The sequence below is a fragment of the Malurus melanocephalus genome, unplaced genomic scaffold, assembly GCF_030028575.1.
Source record: "Malurus melanocephalus ecotype Western Australia unplaced genomic scaffold, MMel_1.1 scaffold_23, whole genome shotgun sequence".
NCBI lineage: Eukaryota > Metazoa > Chordata > Aves > Passeriformes > Maluridae > Malurus > Malurus melanocephalus.
The window spans coordinates 1411518-1430276 of NW_026623255.1; the positions used below are offsets into that span (position 1 = coordinate 1411518).

The window sequence follows — 18759 nt, forward strand, 5'->3', positions numbered from 1 at the left end:
TAGASGTCACCCAGATGGAGACATCTTGGTAAAAGGCAYGTAAAATCACAGGATGGGTCAGACTGGAAGGGACCACASAGGGTCATCTAGTCCAACCTCCCTGCTCAGGCRGAGYCATCCCAGAGCACATGGTACAGGATTGCATTCAGACAGTTCTGGAATGTCTCCAGTGAGRGAGACTCCACAGCTTCTCTGTCAATGTCTTCCAGTACTCGGTCATTCACRCAGGAAAGAAATTCTTCCTCATGTCAGAAAAATTTGCAGGACAGGGTAGGAAGTTTGCTAACTAAAGCAAAACTCTGCTTCCTGCTGTTCCAAAGATACTTTCAATCAGGCAGGGTTAAATTATTAGCTAGAAATGAGCAGTGAGCATACCACAGTGCRATGCTGAGAATATGCCTGGATGGGTTTTTCCATTTGGAAGAMTTGCTTAGGACAGATATGATCAGTAGTCCCTCTGTTGTGGAAAACCATTTATTGTTACCATGTTTTATAGAGGATCTGAAAAGGGATAGAACATAGAGAACTGTGGTAGTTCACAGGACTGCAACTCTGCAAGAGGCAGACTCTTTAATTAGTCTCCAATGAATAGAAAGATAAAGAGGTCAYGAAATCATAGCTCTGGAGAGTATGGCATTACCTATTCTTTGTTCTTGGAGAGAACCTGCAGTGCGGAAGGACTGGGAAAAAGCCTGCATAGATGGACTTTTGACCATGTGGAGATAAGCGTACCCAGGAAGCACCCTTGACTGCTCCCATACTCCAGGGCACACCTGCTTTGCAAACCGGCCTCCTCCCAGCCACTCCCAACTCACTCAGCTTCTCCTGGATAAGGACACTTAAACACAGGATACTGTCAGAGTCTACAGCAGAGTTGGAACACATGTGCAGCTAGGAAATGTACCAGGCTGCTGTGCTCACACAGGCACTGGGTTGGTTGGTGATCAGGAATGACTCCCATAATAGCTTTCAGTTGAGGTGAAGTGGGGAAAGACTGAAAAACGCACATCCAAGCACACCAGGATAGGTACTAGCAAACACCAGCCATGACCTTCACCATGATTACTAACCACCTACAATAGTAAAATGAGTCTTTCATAAACAAAGAGATGCAAACAAAACTCTTCCTTAACAACTGGCAAGATCAATGCCAGGCTCAATAGCCTTGATTTTAACTTGTGAATAGGCATTCAGTGGGACAGAGGTTGTGAGGAGATAGGAGTCATCTCCTTTTGCTCTTAGATGCTAAAAGGTAATTGCTGTACAACCCCTAGTAGTGCTTTCTTTAGTCCYCCTGAGCAGAAGAGAGAGCATAAACCAAGTGTTTAAAAAAACCTTGAAAAGTTACACCTGTTRAGATGAATCTTTTCCTACTGGTAGGATCATTTGCTTTCACAACCCATATGAAATAAATACTCTGATATTCATCTATGAAAAAACAAGTTGCTGGACTGGAAGGCCAGGTAGGGGAAATACACAATAGGCAAATACAGGCTTCAGAGTGTGTTTGCTTTACCTGTCAGGGATTTATTTCAACTTGCACCTGGAGAGCCAACCAAAATCTTCCAAAAAAGCCAAAATCTGATAAACTTGCATTTTGGGGAAAAAAAAAAAAAAAGTGAAATCCTATTAGAGTTTAACTACACTGGGTAACTTACGAATGAAGCAGAGGAAACACACAATGGTGTTAAATGCTCACAAAACCGGATCTTTCTATAGTCCTCTTACTGCCCTGCATTTATGTCTAAAACCTTAATCTCATTTTAACATAGTAAGCAGTGAGACGGATTTGCTAGGATTAGTCTATGAGAGAAAAAAAGAAGTTAAGGTGTTTACTGGCTGACAGAGCTGTTCTGAAACGTAGTTTTTAAGGGATGCATTTTTTTTTCCTAAATAATTCTTAGCGGCAGCTGGACAGAAAAACAAAGCTTTGTTTGAAGGAGTTTCCTTTAAAATTCAAAGCAATCCTAGACTTCAGCTGTAGCCTTAAAATGCACACACAGAAAACAGATTCAATTTCATCTTTTAACAGAAATGCATTCACTAGAGAGGAAGCAAATGGTGTCCAAAAAGCAACATTTGTGGTATGAGAAGGCACGCCAGCTTCTTGAGTGCAAGCTACAATATGTGCTGACAGCTTAAGCAATGCAGGGTGCAAGATTAGTCATTGCCGTGCTATTCACAGCAGCTTGTTTCCTCACTGCTAATTTGCAGAAGAGCATAACACAATTCCGAACACAAAACTTCAGGTTTTTTAGTTATAGGGAAATCATTGAGAAAGCATTATGTGACAGTGTCTTGGGTAATTGTAACATGGAACTGAATCCTGCAAGGATAACTGCAGGATTTTTTTTTTTWATCTGCATGATAAACAAAATATAATTCAAAAAAGGGAAGTATTGAACAGTTACTTTACTGGTAGCCTTAGAATTTAYCTTGTAACCCATTTTTAAGCATTTCAGGATTCCCAAATATATGGCAGAGAATGAATACAGTGCAAGTTCCTGTAAATTTCTGACCAGACAGTAGTCTGGCTGTACTGTAAAGTGTTCTAGATAAAAGCARTTTTAGGATGAAACTGCCAGAATGCTTACTGTAAGCTTATACAATTATTCAGCAAGATTGTCTTAACTGTTGTAACAGGCTTTACTGATTTGTTTATCTGCTCTTACAGCATAAGACTTCAAGCTTCTCAGGCAGAACTGCAGAATATGCTGGTTCACTTTCGTGGCAGAAAGTATGCAAATTTTATTTCTCTATTCTGAGAGGGAAGGTGAAAAGCCTGAACAGATCTTTGCTGTGGGATGGCTTGTTGCTTTTTGGTTTTTTTGTTTTTTTTTTTCCATTGATTCATTCCCACTGTCCACCCTTATCATAATCCATTTATATAAAAGAGATCCAGTACTTTGAAAAAATAGAGATACTTAGTCAAACTTCTGCAGCATGCAGTCAAGAGTGGGCCAATGAGGTCTGGACATGGAACAAAGGATATTATAAAAAATGTGGATAATTTTGCTTTTAAATTTACCATTTTTTTAGATTTTTCATTTGTTGTAACATAAAACATCAATGTAAATCACAAGTATGACATTTTAAAGCTGATATGACAGTTAAGCATATTCTTTTACGTAACAGTGGCATTTTATCTGGATTTTAACACACCACTCCAACCAAGCAAAGTGTTACTAGTAGTTAAACCTGAAAACACAAAGCATGTATTTTGGCATTTTATTACAATATCAAATCCTTTTTGTTAACAGTCAGTTATTGAAAACAATCTACACACATCTAATTTAGTCAACAAAAATAGTTGTACAACTTTAAGTGATGTGCCTCATTTATGTAACACACTATGCTCTGCAGTGGCTCTTCATCCTTTAAGTCCTCACATAAACAATTACCAGTCTAACATATATTAAACTAAGATTACATTCTTCTCTCAAAAGTACAAAAAATAACTCTTTAAATATACAGTAGCTCCTAAGCTTTGACAGAATCCTGTCAGGAAGAGAGTTCTGCACTTCAATAGACAGTGCCTTCAACATCGAGAGCTCTTCAAAGTGCTTGGCAGAGTGGGTGAACACTATCCCCACTTTCTAGATGATGAAATAAGGCACAGAAGTCAACTACCTTGCCCACACTCACACAGAGAGTGAGTGGTAGAACTAACAGAGCAGAATTTGGGGGTTTCAGTTCTCCAGTGTAACCACCACATCTCACTGCCACTATTCAAGTGCAATGGCTTAAACATTTCTGAGGAGCAATTGTATAGCACACAGTAAACAGAAGGGAAGATTCAGAGCCGGTTAACGACTGCAACAGTTTCAACCCAAACCAAATAAATTTGGTAGTCAGTAACTCATAATGCACTTCAGGGAATGATTACATAGAGAATTATATATTAACCTGCAGAGAGAAAGCTCATTAAACATAAGACATGTGGTGTTAGCTTTGCAAAAAGTACTGGTTGTCTTAATCTTAACAGTAGCTCTGGTAATGTTAAGTTTGTCAGAGAAGTGGTACTTTCTGATCAGCAGATGTCGTAAACATTGTTCTCCTACCAGCAAGGTGCACTTCTCCAGAGAGTCACACAGAAATGCATAGAAGGGCTACATATCTCCTCAGTAGGCAGAGATGTGTATGAGGCACAAAACCCCACATTAATTGGTTGTGAGGTATGGACTAAGTGGTAAAGAAATACTAATCCGGAAAAACAAAATACTCTAAAATAAATAAGGTTAAGAATACTGAGTCACCCATCTAAAATCACCAAGAAATGCATCTTCAGATAGCTTATGTTGCAAAAAAAAACCCCAGTGTGACATGTCACACATGTCCTGCTTGGATGAGAAGCATTGTCTSGCCCAGCCCTCTGCTGACAAACAAGCATTTCAGAAAGCCTGTCCTTGGATAGGATGCTCATGAGATGACTCATTTACTGACAGAGGCTGCTGATGGGATTCAGAAACCTGTACACTTCGATTCTGTTCTTCACTGACTTGATGGGAAGGAACTCTATCTTGGCTAGACTGAGACTGCTGACTTGATTCCTGAGCCAGCTGCACGTGCTGAGCTGGATGCGAAGGTCCTGCTAAGTGGATTTGTTCATTTTGTCCTTGATGAGCATGGAGATGTTCTAGTGCTTCCTTGGAAAGAGTGATGACATGCATTTGTTCAGGCTGGGCAGCCTCTATTTGGTTTGCAATCATATTGATAYTTTGGATTTGTTCTGCCTGCTCCTGCTGAGCTGAAAGCAGTAAGTTTTGCAGCTGCTGTGGTGGCTGTGCAAGCAGTGTGAGGTTCGCAGCCTGCTCTGTCGTCATGCTGGGGGCATTTTCTGCAGTCACAATACTAATGCCTTGATTGTGGCTGGGCATGAAGTTGATGTTGTGCACTGCATCCGTAACCAGCAGCTGAATTTCCTGCCCTCCGGAGGTGGCAAGCTGGTACTGCTGCAGCTGGAGAATRTTTCTCACTTCTTCCGGATGCGGGTTGGTGCTCGGAGCAGAGCTGRCTTCCTGGAACTGCTTTTCCTTGCTGTGAATTTTCAAATGAGACTTCAGATTGTCCAGACGAGCAAACTGCAAACTGCATTCTGGGCACGAGAAAGGTTTTTTGCCTGTGTGTAAGATACAGTGTCTTCTCTTAGCACTGGAATCAGAGAAGGATTTTCCACATATACCACAAGAATATGGCTTTTCTCCTCTGCAAAAAGAGAAAATTTCATCTCATTAAAATATTCACTTTGACAATGCTGCTTTCTTAAACTTRTTCTGTAATGAAATACTTAAATGATTACTTTGTTTTTCTAAATTGTAAGTACTTAAAGGGTAGTGTCACTATAAACATCCCCTATTTCACCTCCTGATTATTTCTATTTGACTTCATAAATTGTACAATTAGTACATACTCCAGGGCTACAGAGATAACTGCCTTCCTCTCATAAAACCACAGGTACAAGCTGTGTGCTGCTAGACCTTGACAAGAATGCAACAACTTACTTAGCACAATTCTAAGCACTGACCATTTTAAGAACTTTTACTAACAGAGTGGGCTTTAAAACAAAAAGAAGTGTCCAAATCCTAACTTGCTGCCTGTGTCAAAAGGACAAGAACTGTTACTGGAAATGTTTTTTTTATACAACAGTTCTCCAGTGCTTTAAAATCTAACGTGCCTTTATGCAGTGCATCACACCGACAATAGTAAAAGACAACCAATGCGATTAAAGAGACAGGAGAGATCACAGGGTAACAGGAAAATGCTCCAATAACCTTGATACACCTTGGCTACTGTTCTGCTGTCAAACAAAAATTCACTGTAAAATTTTCACAAAAATAATACAGCAGTAAGTACATTGTCACTGAACAGACAAAACACCAAAGAGGACTCTTACAATATCTTGGCACATGAGTATTTAGCACTTCAGTACTTTCCACTACCAATTTTTTCCTTATAGGTTGTGCAAAAATGTTAAGTTTTAAATAATTATTCAAAATGCAAACAAGTCCTGACCATTCTATAACTGAACAAGCACTACATACAGATTAAAAATTAGAAGTTACATTTATAAAGAATGTAATGAGATTCAGACATAACTTTACCTGTGAATTCTAATGTGAGTCTGAAGCGAACTTTTAGCTGTAAATGATTTGCCACAAATCTCACAAGTGAAGGGCTTCTCACCTGTAAAAAAGAAATGTGACTTTGCTTTTTAATAGCACTTGTCATCGGTATATTAAAAAGCATTTTGTATTTTCCCATACACAGTATCAAGTGTGCACTGTCAGCTCCTCATGCTTCTGCCATGGGTCAGCACAGATATCCAAAACTGAATGAACTCACCAGTCAAAATAAGGGCATAATATATTAAATGTACACCTCTGGCATTTCTAACCTTTGAAGATGAAAAATTAGGTGATCCAAGCCCCCAAAGCAACAAAAAGCTGTACCTATGAAACAGATGCAGGTGTTCCATGTGGAACAGAAATGCTTTGAAAAAGGCTGTCCCTGAATCCGTAGGCATTAATGCCAGGTGCCCGTGCAGCACCATGCAGATGAGTAAGCCCAAACTTCCAAAGTGGGAAAATTAATCYATTACCTTAATAACTTGCCTGGCTTTCTATACTGCTCCATCACACTAGGCCTATGATGTTCTGGGAACATCAGTTAGAAAAAAAATTATGGTGARTTAAATAAAATGTGAGTTTGTTTGGGGATTTTTTGTTTCTGTGTTGGGGTAGGCAGTTTAGTGCAGTTGGAATTCTGATGTCTGATTGAATAAAAGCAGAGAGACCAAATTAAATTATAAGAAGGTTCACAAGAAACAGATACTTCCCAACCAAAGCAAATCCTAATTCACACCATAACAGGTCCTTGTTGCATTGGGGTTCTTTAAGTCACCAGACACGAGAATCCAGATCACCACTGTGGTAATTCACACCATCAAAGCACACCAAACCCACGAATTGGGCAGCAGCCAATTTCCAAGGAAGCTCCACATTTATCATAGAACTGCAATGCTTACCAGCTTCCTTGTGGCTTTGGAGGGCATGGATAAAGGATGAGAGAACAAGAAACATTTGTCAGAAGGGACCTCTGGTCATCCAGTCCCAGCCTGCTCCTGAAACAGGAGTAACTTCCCAAGTAAACTGTATTATTCTGACACAGTGTTACCAAACTGCTGCCAAAGGAGAACAGTTGTATCAATGTTAACCTGTCTCCCAAATGCCTTGGAATTTTACTTTGCTTTTGGGATGGGACAGATTAATCATTATTTCTACATAATTAATACTGGTCTCTCACCTGTCTTTTCTGGAAGCAAAATATATTRGAAGCCAGTTTCTGCTAAAACTCAGCTTAGCCCAGATATTTTTGCATCTTACCTTGCTAGTACACTTGCTCTTCTCATTTCCCACACCAAATTWATTTCCCACTAGATTTAGAGAGCTGTATCAGCTTCAGATACAAAACTGTTGTGTGTGTCAACACTGTGTTCTCCTCAGTACAAAATGGTGTAAGTATCACAAGCTAACACTATSCAAAAGCTCCCAGAAGCACTAGTTTTAACCTCAGCATTATCTCAGAAAATGTAAAGCTGTATTATTTTCACYGAGAAAAGAGGAGGAAGATAAAGTATGCTCTAGACTAAGTTATGTATTACAACTGCAAGCAACATGCTTAAGAATAATTCTAAACAATTGCCACTGTTTCTAGTTATCTTAGAAGCCAAAATTAGTCACACAAAATTTTATCACCTTATGAACTTATTCTTCAAAGGAAAGTATYTTACAAAGAAGAGTTTAATGCTCTTGTTTTTATGAGAGGATAGATCAACATTTTTATCTCTCTTATCCAGTGATTCATTACCAGCTTGTCCTCTAAATCTCTTAAAACGCTCTCTGACGCACTTGCATTAAATCATCCCTCCCAGCCCATCTCCTCTCGACATCTGCTTTATTACAGCACAATAAAAAGGTAAATGGAAATAATTCTTTTYTTCTGGTCACAGCACATTTCATAAGCACCCATCCCTCACAGACAGAGGTGCCTAACTTGTTTAGGACAGACACTTCTGTTCCTTGTCAGCTCACTGCAAGTCCAATACATGCTGGATACAGCTCTCCTGACAAACTGAATCCCCAGTCCAGGATTCAAGCACAGGAAAGCTAACTAGTATATTCTGCAGCAGGCTTTATAAAACTGGGAAAAAAGCTCTTTTCCTGTAATAGGCACTGCTTCTGTGCTGCTGTAACACAAGCTTTTTTTGTGCTCCTGCATTCCTGATGTCAAATCTCTTCATTATCAGAGACATCACTGCGTACAAGTAGAGCAGAAGTTCTTTCCACAAAGACAAGTGTAATTTGCCTAACATTTTGTCCATGAAACTTAAAAAAATAAACCAGACCACAAACCCCACCAAACCCAAGGTACATTACCTGTATGTGTTCTTAGGTGCTTCTTTAGCTGAGCTGCATCCATGAATTTGCGACGACACTGGGTACATTCCGGCAGTGAACGGCCTTGTCGCAATAATAAAAAAAGTGTCAGTGCATAAGTGATCCCCTGTATCTCTTCAGTGTTCTCTGTTAAAGCACTTTCCTGTAAAATAACCACTTTGATATAATATAGAGATAAAACAAAAGGTGATTCACTGCCTTCTCCCTATTTTAACTGTCACACTCCTATTTCTCTAATTTCCACAGGAAAAGAGGGGGCTGACACCTGCTTCTGCCCAAACACACCTTCTCTTGAAGCTTTGTAAATTCTAATTTTCTCCACTGCTTCCTGTGTGCACACTTCCTAAAGCTTGTTTGCCATTACTAGTCCAAAGCAGTSGGCAACTATAATGCAATTTGCATRCCAGGCAGCAGACACAATTGCTTGTACAATTCTTAGCTTCTCTGTAGTGTGGACAGCAGGGCTAAAATAATCGAGGTGCATGTCAAATAGTGACAATGTAACTAAATTTTCATCATCTTAAGAGCCTTTCTCAATTAATTTATTTTCTACACATTCCATTTACTATACACCATTTTGCTCAATTAACTTATTTTCTACATATTTCATTTACTATACAGCATTTTGTCTTTTTCACCTTATCCACTGTTAAATCCAGACAGGACACATTAAGGTAGCAGAGACTAAATAGATCACTGAGGAAGAACTTTCAGCCTAAGTCAATCCTTAGGAAGACAAATCAGCATGGACTGTAAGCCAGGTCCTCAGCCCAAACTTATTATACCTGTGTGTACTCGATAGTGGCTCTTGAGCTGTCTCTTTTGGCTGAAGAATTTCCCACACTGATCGCATGTAAAAGCCTTCTGCCCTGTAGAGAAAAATCACTCATTAAAACATAAGCCACATCCAAATCAAGTGTAAGGAAATAATAAAATACACAAGCCAGCACACACAAGACAGAGCAGGGGTACCTTTTCAGAAAGGTGAATTCTAGGAGCAGAGAGCTACATTGGCCATGAAGTATTTACCTGAATGMAGGCTCATGTGCTCCAGAAGAGAATGCTTTGTTGTCAGAGCCTTACTGCAGACAGTGCATGTGTAGGGCCGTTCCCCGGTGTGCATTCTCTCATGAACTTGAAGAGAATGTTTCTGGGAAAAACCTTTCCCACACTCACTGCACTTAAAAGGGCGCTCCCCTGAAAGCAAAATATAACATTTTTAGGTATAGATGCATCATTTCTCGCTAGATATTCTAAGCTGATAGTGAGATGCACTGCAATGTTGTAGCTACTGAAAAATATTACTCTTGATTAGTGGTAAAGAGACAAGCTTCACATAGGAATAAAAGAATTCTTTAACTGTTGCCATATAATTCAGCGCTTAAACAGTGAAATCATTAATTAAACGGCAATCAAGGTGAGAGATAAAGGTGCTGAGATTCTGCTGACAAGAATAAAACAGCAAATACAGGAGACACGCTGTAATTTGGATCAGCATGCTATTTCAGATAGTTCTTGCTGTAATCAACAGCCAACATTTCAACAGTCACTTGCATTTGGCAACATCCCTAAACCCTAACTGAAGCAGTCTCAGCATGCCTACCTGTATGRCTTCGCTGGTGAATAGCCAAGAAGTGATTATATTTAAATACTTTGCCACAGTCTTTACAGCGAGCTTCAGAACCCGCACGTTTTTTTTTCCCATCAGTTCTCTTTGCCAGTCCTTTCTCATCCTCATCCCCAAGAAGTTTATAATCTTTTAGTTTGATTGATCTCCTTATTCTCCGTTTGCTGTAACGGCTCTGAGTGCTCTGTATTCCTTCAGACTTGGGATCGTAGTTTTCATCTTTCTCAGTTGACAGATCAACAGGAGCCTCTGAGCCACAAGCAGGTTCCGTTTCTTCTWCATTCTTCCTCATGAAAGCCTGTTCACTAGCAACTGTTTCTTCTACAGCAGTGTCATTTTTAATAAAATTTTGCTTATTTTGCATGGAGTTGTTCTCTCTCAGCTGCCCATCTTCAGCAGAATTYGCTCCTGATTCTTCTTCTTCCTCTTGGATGACCTTGATTTTCCTTGGTCGTCCCCTTTTCCGCTTTGGTGGATCATCATTTTTCTTGTCACYTGCAACAACACAGGCTCCACTGTCAGCTGGAGCTGGCAACATGCTACCTGGGCTGCGGCTTCCCAGGTAGTCTGTACAGGCCCATACCAAGTCAGTCACTTTCAGCAGCTGTGCAGTAGCCAGGATTTGTTCTGTGCTTTTCTCACTRGCACAGAGGCAACCAGTATAGATAAATTCTAGCAGAACTCCAAAGGTGTCTGCAACCATTCCCTCCAACATGTAAATTGACTGCCCTATTTCACCTTCATTTACAAACATCATTGAGAAGTATTCGCTGCTGGCAGCCAGCAAAGCTTTATGRGCTCTGAAATGCACATTCTCCACTATCAGAGTAATGTCACAGAGAAAATCCTTTTTTCTTTGCTCCTCAAAATTAGCTAGAATGGTATCTTTGTGAGCTTTGGAGTGGATGATGACCAGTTTCTCAGAAGCATCAGCTGTTTTTGCCATTTTAGTGATGAATATGRGAGGAGGTGCCTAGAAAAACAGAATAGTTTTTGAGAAGAATTATTTTAACACTTGGCATTATAAGACACCAAGTATCATTTGTTATACCAGTAGAGTTCAAGAGTTTCTGAAGCAATTCTCAATCCCCCAAACTTTTGAAAAATCAACACTATTGCTGACATGAAGTTTCTTCAAAGGTATTTTTAAATCTGGTGAAATGGCTACAGATAGTTTCTTGGATCAGAATTACTGCCTATCATTTTTTTATCTCTGATGTACTGTRAACTCCAGTGTATCTAAAAAAATTGCTACACCATCTTCTGAAACTAAAACAATCAGACAAAAAGAACTCCTTGTTCACATCTCCTTAGCAGAGAACTGGGTTTGCATGGCAAGGTTTTGACTGCAGGCCAGCTACTGGAGTATCTTCTGTGAGAAGCCGCCAGAAGCTTCCCCCATGTCCTACAGAGCCAACACCAGCTGCCTCCACCTCTGGCCAAGGTTGAGCCCATCAATGATGGTGGTAACACCTCTGGGGTAACAGATTTAAGGGGGAAAGAAACCTGCACAACTGCAGCTGAACAGATGACTGAGAATATGTGAGAGCAGTGGCCCTGCAGACACCAAGGCCAGTGGAGAAGRAGGGGGAGGAGGTACTCCAGGTGCCAGAGCAGAGATTTCCCTACAGCCCCTGGTACAGGCCATATTGAGGCAGGATGTCTCCCTGCAGCCCATGGTGGAGCATAGATCCACCTGCAACCCCTGGAGGACCCCACATCAGAGCAGGTGGATGCCTGAAGGAGATTGTGACCAAATGAAAAGCTCACACTGGAGCAGATTCCTGGCAGGAACTGTGGTCCTGTGGAGAGAGGAACCCAAACTGACACAAGTTTGCTGGCAGGACTTGTGACCCCACGGAGGACCCACACTGGAGCTGCCTGTTCCTCAAGGAGTGCAGCCTGTGCACGGGATCCAAGGTGGAGCAGATGAGGAGTGTGAGGAGTCAAAGGAGCATCAAAGACAACGTGCGATGAACTGCAGTCCCCTCTCTCCATCCCCCTGCACTGCTGGAGGGAGGAGGTAGAGAAAACAGGGACTAAAGCTGAGCCTGGAAAGAAGGGAGAGGYGAGGTGAGCTGTTTAAAGATTTGGGTTTATTTCTCATTATCTGAGAGTGATTTCATTGGTAATAAAGTAATTTCCTCAAGTCAAGTCTGTTTTGCCTGTACTCGAAACTGGTAAGATCACTCATCTCTCCCTGTCCTTATCTTGACCCATGATCTTTTATTATAGTCTCTGTCCCCCAGAGGAGGGGAGYGATGGAGTGGCTCTGGTGGGCACCTAGCGTCTAGCCAGCATCAACCAACCACATTGGAAACAAAAAGATCAACTGCAGTATGATCAAGGCAGATTATTCAGGGACAAGACTATGAAATCCTGTAATAAATTACAAAATTTTACTGGTATCAATATAGCAGGACTTCACTACTTCGTTTACCCACATCTATCCTCCTGGAAATTTCTCTTTTTTAACACTTTATCCTACTAAGCTTCAGCCTAAGGAGGCAGGCAATACAAGCAGAAAACAGCAGCATTTTGAAGGGCTCTGTCTAAAATAGGGTTCTTAATTTGACTTGCTACGCTTATTTAGTAAATTTGCAAAAATTATTACCTAACAAAAAAAATAGAGCAAGTTCAGAAGAATCTACCACATATTATGAATAAGATGTGTACAAAATATTCTATTTACCAGGCTCAGCTAARCCAAAGATAGAACAGATTAGCTACCTATTATCCTAATTTATACCAGTGTCATRTTAAACACACATAAATTTGCATATTTGTACCTAGTTTCAAATCACAACAGTTTCAATCGCCTGAACATATGCTTCACAAAACAACTACCTACAGATGATACCTAAATGCTACACAAGACACTATCTACAGATGATACCTAAATGCTACTGAGATGGTGGAAAAGGGATTGTTTAGCCCTACTCAACTACCAAATAGTTCATGGTTGAGTGAAACTTTCATTTGGGAGCTTTAATTTCCGGAGCATGTGAGCCTGATGTTTGTTGCTGGAGCACGTTAAAGCACAGCTGCAGGTGTGACCCAATCTGCCTTACCATGCATTACAAGAATTCTTGAACAGCTGCTGCCAACTCTGCCTGCAGGCACCCCCTAACATCCACACGTGTTTTGAGTTCTGATCACATGAACKACTTCGGTGTTTAATTAGGAGGTGACAGCATTAATATTTGGACTGCAAAACCCAAATCACCCGCCTTCCCTGAAACCCCTCACCATTCTAGAGTGAGGCTGTACTCRAGCAGAAGGCCCCACGCTGCCGGCCCAGCGCTCGGATACACGCTCCCGTCCAGCCGTGGAAGGGCTCAGGAGCTCCCGGGAGGTGAGCCYGGGGAGCAGCGCACGGCCCGGGGCTGGGCCTCGACACGGGCACGGCCAAGGGCACAGCGCGGGTCGCCGCCCCCCGCGCACCGTGTGAGCTCCGAGCTCGGTTCGTGTCTCCCCTCAAGGCAAGGCCGCTCGCCCCTCGTGGAGCGGGGTCAAGGAGAGAGCGCTGCCCCRGGAAAGCCGCGGGCCCGGATCCCCCCAGCCCGGCTGCAGCCCGCCCTGCCCGGCACTCACCGCTCGCCGCCGGCCCCGCTGCGCCGCCGCTGCACTTCCGGGCCGGGGCTGGGCCGCGCCTGCGCTGCCGCCAGGAGCGCTAYACGGGCGGGACTTGGAGCCGCGGGATCACAGAACATCCTGGCTCGGACGGGACCCATATGGATCATCCGATCAGCTCCCGGCCCTGCCCAGAACAGCCCCCAGAATCACACCATGTACCAGAGAGCGTTGTCCAAACGCTCCTTGAGTTTAGTCAGGTTGCTGCTGTGCCCACTTCCCTGGGGAGSCTGTTCCAGTGCCCAACCATCCTCTGACTAAAGAACCTTTTCCTATTATCTAAACTAAGCTTTCCCTGCACAGCTTCAGGCCATTCCTTCGGGTCCTGTCACTGGTTACCACAGAGAAGGGATTAGTGTCTGCCCCTCGTCTTCCTCTCATGAGGAAGTTAYAAGTTAAATGAGGTCTCCCCTCAGTCTCCTCCAGGCTGAACAGATTAAGTGCCCACAGCTGCTTCTCATACAGCTGCCCCTCAAGGCCCTTCACCATTATCACAGCCCTCCTTTGGATGCTCTCTAGTAGCTTTATCTCTTTCAACTTCAGACAAAAAATTTTATTTCTAAGATTTTATGGTTAAAAAATGGGCCTGAAAAGGCACAATGTTCACAAGCCACATCGCATCCATACTGGTGCCTGAGGGCAACGCTCCATGTGCTAATCAGTGGGAATACAGGGTTTACACAAAAGTGGGGCGGGTGCCTTTCAGGGAAAAAAAAGTCTGCAGCTTATCATCAAGGCCAAGGGGCCGATCTTTTGGCTCCTTATAAGGGCCCATCATGGCAGTCCCCAGGTAGGGGAGGAGTTCGCAATGTTCCACAAACTGCAACAGCTTCTTCCTGTACATCTGCCGCACTGGCTCCGAGTTCTGGGGGTTGTGTGCTGCAAGAAATGAAGCAGCAGGTTAGTGTCCCGTGTAGACTTTGTGGAATTATATTACAGAAATTTTCAAGAGGACCACAATGTGAAGCACTTTGATCAAATTTGTGATCAAGAATGGTGTSACTACTCTGAAGAGTTGCCCAATAATAAATAATGCTATATTAGTAACAAATCAGAAAATCACAGGATGGGCCAGGTTGGAAGGTATCACAGTGGGTGATCTGGTCTAACCTCCCTGCTCAAGCAGGGTTAGTTATTCTGCATATGGCACAAGGTTGTGTCTAGATGGCTTCTTGAGTATTTCCAGTGATGAAGACTCCACAACTTCTCTGGGCAATCTGCTCCAGTGCTTGATCACTCGCACATGAAAGAAGTTCCTCCCTGTGTTCAAGTGCTTTGTGCGTGTACAGGAATGCTATATCTTAAAGCTGGAAGCAGTTCTACCCAGTTCTAGAAGAAGATAACTTGTTTTCCTGGATTCCTATGGTCAAACTGTTGGGCATTGTATGAGGAGATTTCTGCACTTGCATAACCTTTCTGGTTCATCATCCACTGCTAATAATGATTTAATGTTACAATATATGAGCAAAGCACTCCTAGCATGGACATCCTTATGTTAGCAAAGCTGTGCTAACAATAGAATGARAACAATCTTTGTGGATGAAGCAAACTACAGTATAAAAGCAGTTTGGTGGCTTAGGAACTGTACATTTATGCAGGGGCTTACCATGTGCCTGCCCTGTTCAGTGGTCTTAACAAAGCTATGCTAGCAAAAGATCTGTGATAGTTCAAGAGAATTCCGGAGGACTCTGGAAACTATATGAGGAAACACAGAATGTGAAAAAAATAATAAATATTGGTATAATCTARAAAAGTAAGTCAAAATGTAAAATACTGAAGGCCAGGTGAAGTGCACCCAGCGAACAGGTTGGCTTCTAAAAGACAAAATTGGTGGGTTAAAAGAAATGTCAGTCTTGCTCCAGAAATCTCCAACAATACTGGAAACCAGACCAAAGCTATAGCAGAGCTACAAACAAGGATGTTGAAATCAAGAAAGCTGGCACTAGTTAAGCTGATTGCAARCTATTAAGGATTGCAACTAACATCTCCGGCTGAAAAAGACCCAAACAGAAATTCTAAAAAATAGAAAATATGAACACCAATTGTATATTGTATCAGAGGATTTATTCATTTGTATAATTAGTTATTTCTATAGCATGCTTTATACGCTACCTTTTAAATGGAAGGAAACAAAAAGCAGAGCAGTTTCTTTCACACTTAGGAATGGAAACTTTGGCTTAAGGCTACCAACTTCATGCAGAGCTTTTATTAGAGAAGTTGCTACTCCCTAAAGAAAGAAAACAACTTTAAAAGACCATTACAGAAATCTTGAACAATTCCTTATCCTGTTGTAATGTAGATCCAATGACAGGGGAGATACCCCAAGTTAGTGAATAGTAGATTACAAATTAGTATAAAATTAATAACTTTTAAATTTATTCATGTGTCAAAGGTTAAGGAACTACTCTTAAATTTTTCCAGGTAAGCGTGTGTCTATGCTGGTGTTAAAAATCAAACCAAAATGATACAGAACTAAGTGAGAAAATTTATCATATAATAATAATAATAACTGCAGCCTATTATCCCCCTCTGAGGGCCTTGTGGTTTTTTTTCCATTAAAGCTACAAATATTTATTATTTTAAGGCTTTAAAAAAATTGCTCTCAATTGTAACTACAAATTTTTCAATTTAATATAATCCCTTTAATACACACAAGACTCATATTGCATTAAAAATTAAATAAACTAAGTGAGATATGCTATATATCACAAAATCATGTTTTAAAAAAGAAAAGTAAAAACTGGCCTGTTCAAGGTATCCAGCCAAAGGAAGTGTAGTTAGTAACATTGGCTCCTTTTTTGGAGGGAGTTTATGGGGAAGCTTCAGATTCCAGTACTTCTCTGGTAACCTAACCAGATAAAAGATAAGCACTTTTAAGATGTATAAACAGTAACATGATAGAAGATTAAAATACAGTTAGTGTATTCACCTCATAAACTTCTGAAGTTTTTCTTCACTTTCAAGAAGATATATCTTATCTTGGTATTTCGCTGCATACTCAATGTTGCCAGGCACCAAAGCTTCATATCTGAAGAGATGGAGCAAAAACAATTATTCTTTCACAGAAAACATAGAACATAATTTGTGTGGTGCAAGTTCATGAGCTACTGRGAGCCTTCTGATAATTTAGCAAGTGTAGCAATTACAAAAAATAGCAATTGGATCATTCAAGTTTCCACTACATGACTGACAGTTACCAGGTTCAAAATCTGATAGAGTCTCTCCATCAAACTCTGCTTATTTAGGAACTTTTATAGAGCTGCTTTAGGGGTCCTCCATTTAGAATGCCAATCACAGTTTTTCAGGAGATTAAGAAGGGATAACAGAGAATTGGCTATTATGGTTCTCCTCTGATGAGAAATTCTGGCACACTGAAGAAATCTGTGACTTTAGGGTGGAGCTTTATGGATCTTTTACAAAAATCATAATAGCTAGTTTTGCATCTACCAGGGATTTATGAGATTTGTTTGAACCTTTGAAGGCTTATGATAGAATTCAAATTATGTATGTCCATCTTTACCATGAAAGACAGCAAGCCAACACGCATCCTTGTAGAACCTGCAGCCATGTAGGTATTAGAAGGTGATTTTATAATGATTTCCAAAGCCACAAGTGCAGTATAGAGAATTGTAATTGTTTTTCCTGTCCAAACCCCCAAAACTATTAAAAAGTACTTTGGTAGTGTTTCCTCACTAATGTATTAATATAGGATATTTAGTCTCYAATTCAGATTATGAAAATTCTAGTGACATACCTCTGTTTTCCATCCAGGTAAGTGACTGGACAGTATCCCTGCATTTCAGCCTTTAGAGGGAATAMGGCCTTGACTTCTTCTGCAGTCAGTTTCTGTGGTAGCATATGTGGGGGTGGGAAAGGGTGAGGTGCCAGTGATGACACATAAGCATCTGGTCTGCTCAAGAATTTCTGTAGAAAAAGAAATGTTTTTATCATGAAAGAAGCACTCTAGGACTGTTAGTCAAACTGCAGAGGACTGGCTCACACAATTTAGACTATTTATTTTTTCTACAATGCAACAATGTGTTGGCACTGCTGTTGCTCTTAGGTAATTTCTTTTCCAACCTACTCTTAGCTGAAGCAGTCACTATCCACCCACCATCCATCACTATCCACTGCTATCATAAGACACTTTCCACACCCAGTCTCCCAAAACAGATGAAGAAAGGAGAAAGTTATTGTTTTCAGACTAATGTTTGATCTGTGATAATTTGTAAGAGGAGCTTTAGTTTAATGCTGTCTGTGCTGCATTTTGTCTGCCTAGACGCTTGATAGCAGAAGTATGCAGAACAAAAGCCTGAGTGCTAACAACAGTGGTCTAATACAAATTGCATATTATTTATTTCTGTATGGAATCAAAGAATCTAAGCAACAATGTTCCTTCTTCCCATAATCCCCTCCTTTTTGACCTGCTTTTTTGACACTTACTTCCAGTTTTTCCTGTGAAGCCATTTTGTAATAGTGTCCTTGAAACTCTGCAGCAAACTCCAATGAGGAAGTTCCAGAGCAGTCAATCAGTTCACCCTTCTCTGCAAGGCTGACGGGACAGTACTGTCCATACTCCCCCAGCTGTGCCTGCAGTTCCTCAGGAGTGATACATAAATCAGCAATGTTGGCTGCTTTTCCTGGTAATGAAAGCAATTAATGATAATGTTTTATTTATGCGAGATGTAGAAACATCAAACAATTCTACTCAGGAATGTTACAGTTTAGAAAGTATTTCTTAATTAGAAAATTATGTGAAATAATAGTAAGAACAAAAAGAGCAATTTGATAATAAAATGAAGTTGCAACTCATTTTACCACTTAATTTTAACACCAATTTGGTAACATTTAAGAAATACAATAATTATTAATGATGTGGGACACTGCATGATCAGYTTATTGCTGTATGTTCTCCCTCTTATTTATGATTTATTGTTTTACTCCCTTGCTACTAAGGGACATTTCAGCTATTATTTTATTTCTTTACATTGATGAAAAAGAGTACAAGGTGTGATGAAAGCCTCCCCTTTATTCATCCATTCT

The 18759-nt window shown here is 40.9% G+C and overlaps 2 protein-coding genes across 3 annotated transcripts in view; both read right to left on the bottom strand.

The window, feature by feature from the left end:
• Nucleotides 1-13718, bottom strand: ZBTB24 (zinc finger and BTB domain containing 24). Of its 2 annotated transcripts, XM_057390163.1 has the most exons (7): nt 13678-13718; nt 10060-11056; nt 9486-9653; nt 9242-9325; nt 8436-8519; nt 6102-6183; nt 1-5205 (listed from the first exon to the last, which is right to left on the bottom strand). In XM_057390163.1, the coding sequence occupies exons 2-7, from the start codon at nt 11027-11029 to the stop codon at nt 4392-4394; spliced, it is 2202 nt and encodes a 733-aa protein (XP_057246146.1). In that variant the 5' UTR covers nt 11030-11056; nt 13678-13718; the 3' UTR covers nt 1-4391. The 2 variants fall into 2 exon arrangements, with proteins under 2 accessions (XP_057246146.1, XP_057246147.1); XM_057390164.1 differs by lacking the exons at nt 1-5205; nt 6102-6183 and having other exon boundaries at nt 8489-8598.
• A 483-nt stretch (nt 13719-14201) lies between these two features.
• AK9 (adenylate kinase 9) overlaps nt 14202-18759 on the bottom strand; it is a 53963-nt gene continuing 49405 nt past the window's right edge. Inside the window, exons 30-35 of the mRNA XM_057390166.1 lie at nt 18160-18356; nt 17471-17640; nt 16646-16744; nt 16462-16564; nt 15829-15943; nt 14202-14595 (exon numbers count right to left, since the gene is read on the bottom strand). Of these exons, the coding sequence (XP_057246149.1) occupies nt 14393-14595; nt 15829-15943; nt 16462-16564; nt 16646-16744; nt 17471-17640; nt 18160-18356 (887 nt within the window). The 3' untranslated portion in view covers nt 14202-14392. The remainder of the gene's footprint in view (nt 14596-15828; nt 15944-16461; nt 16565-16645; nt 16745-17470; nt 17641-18159; nt 18357-18759) is intronic.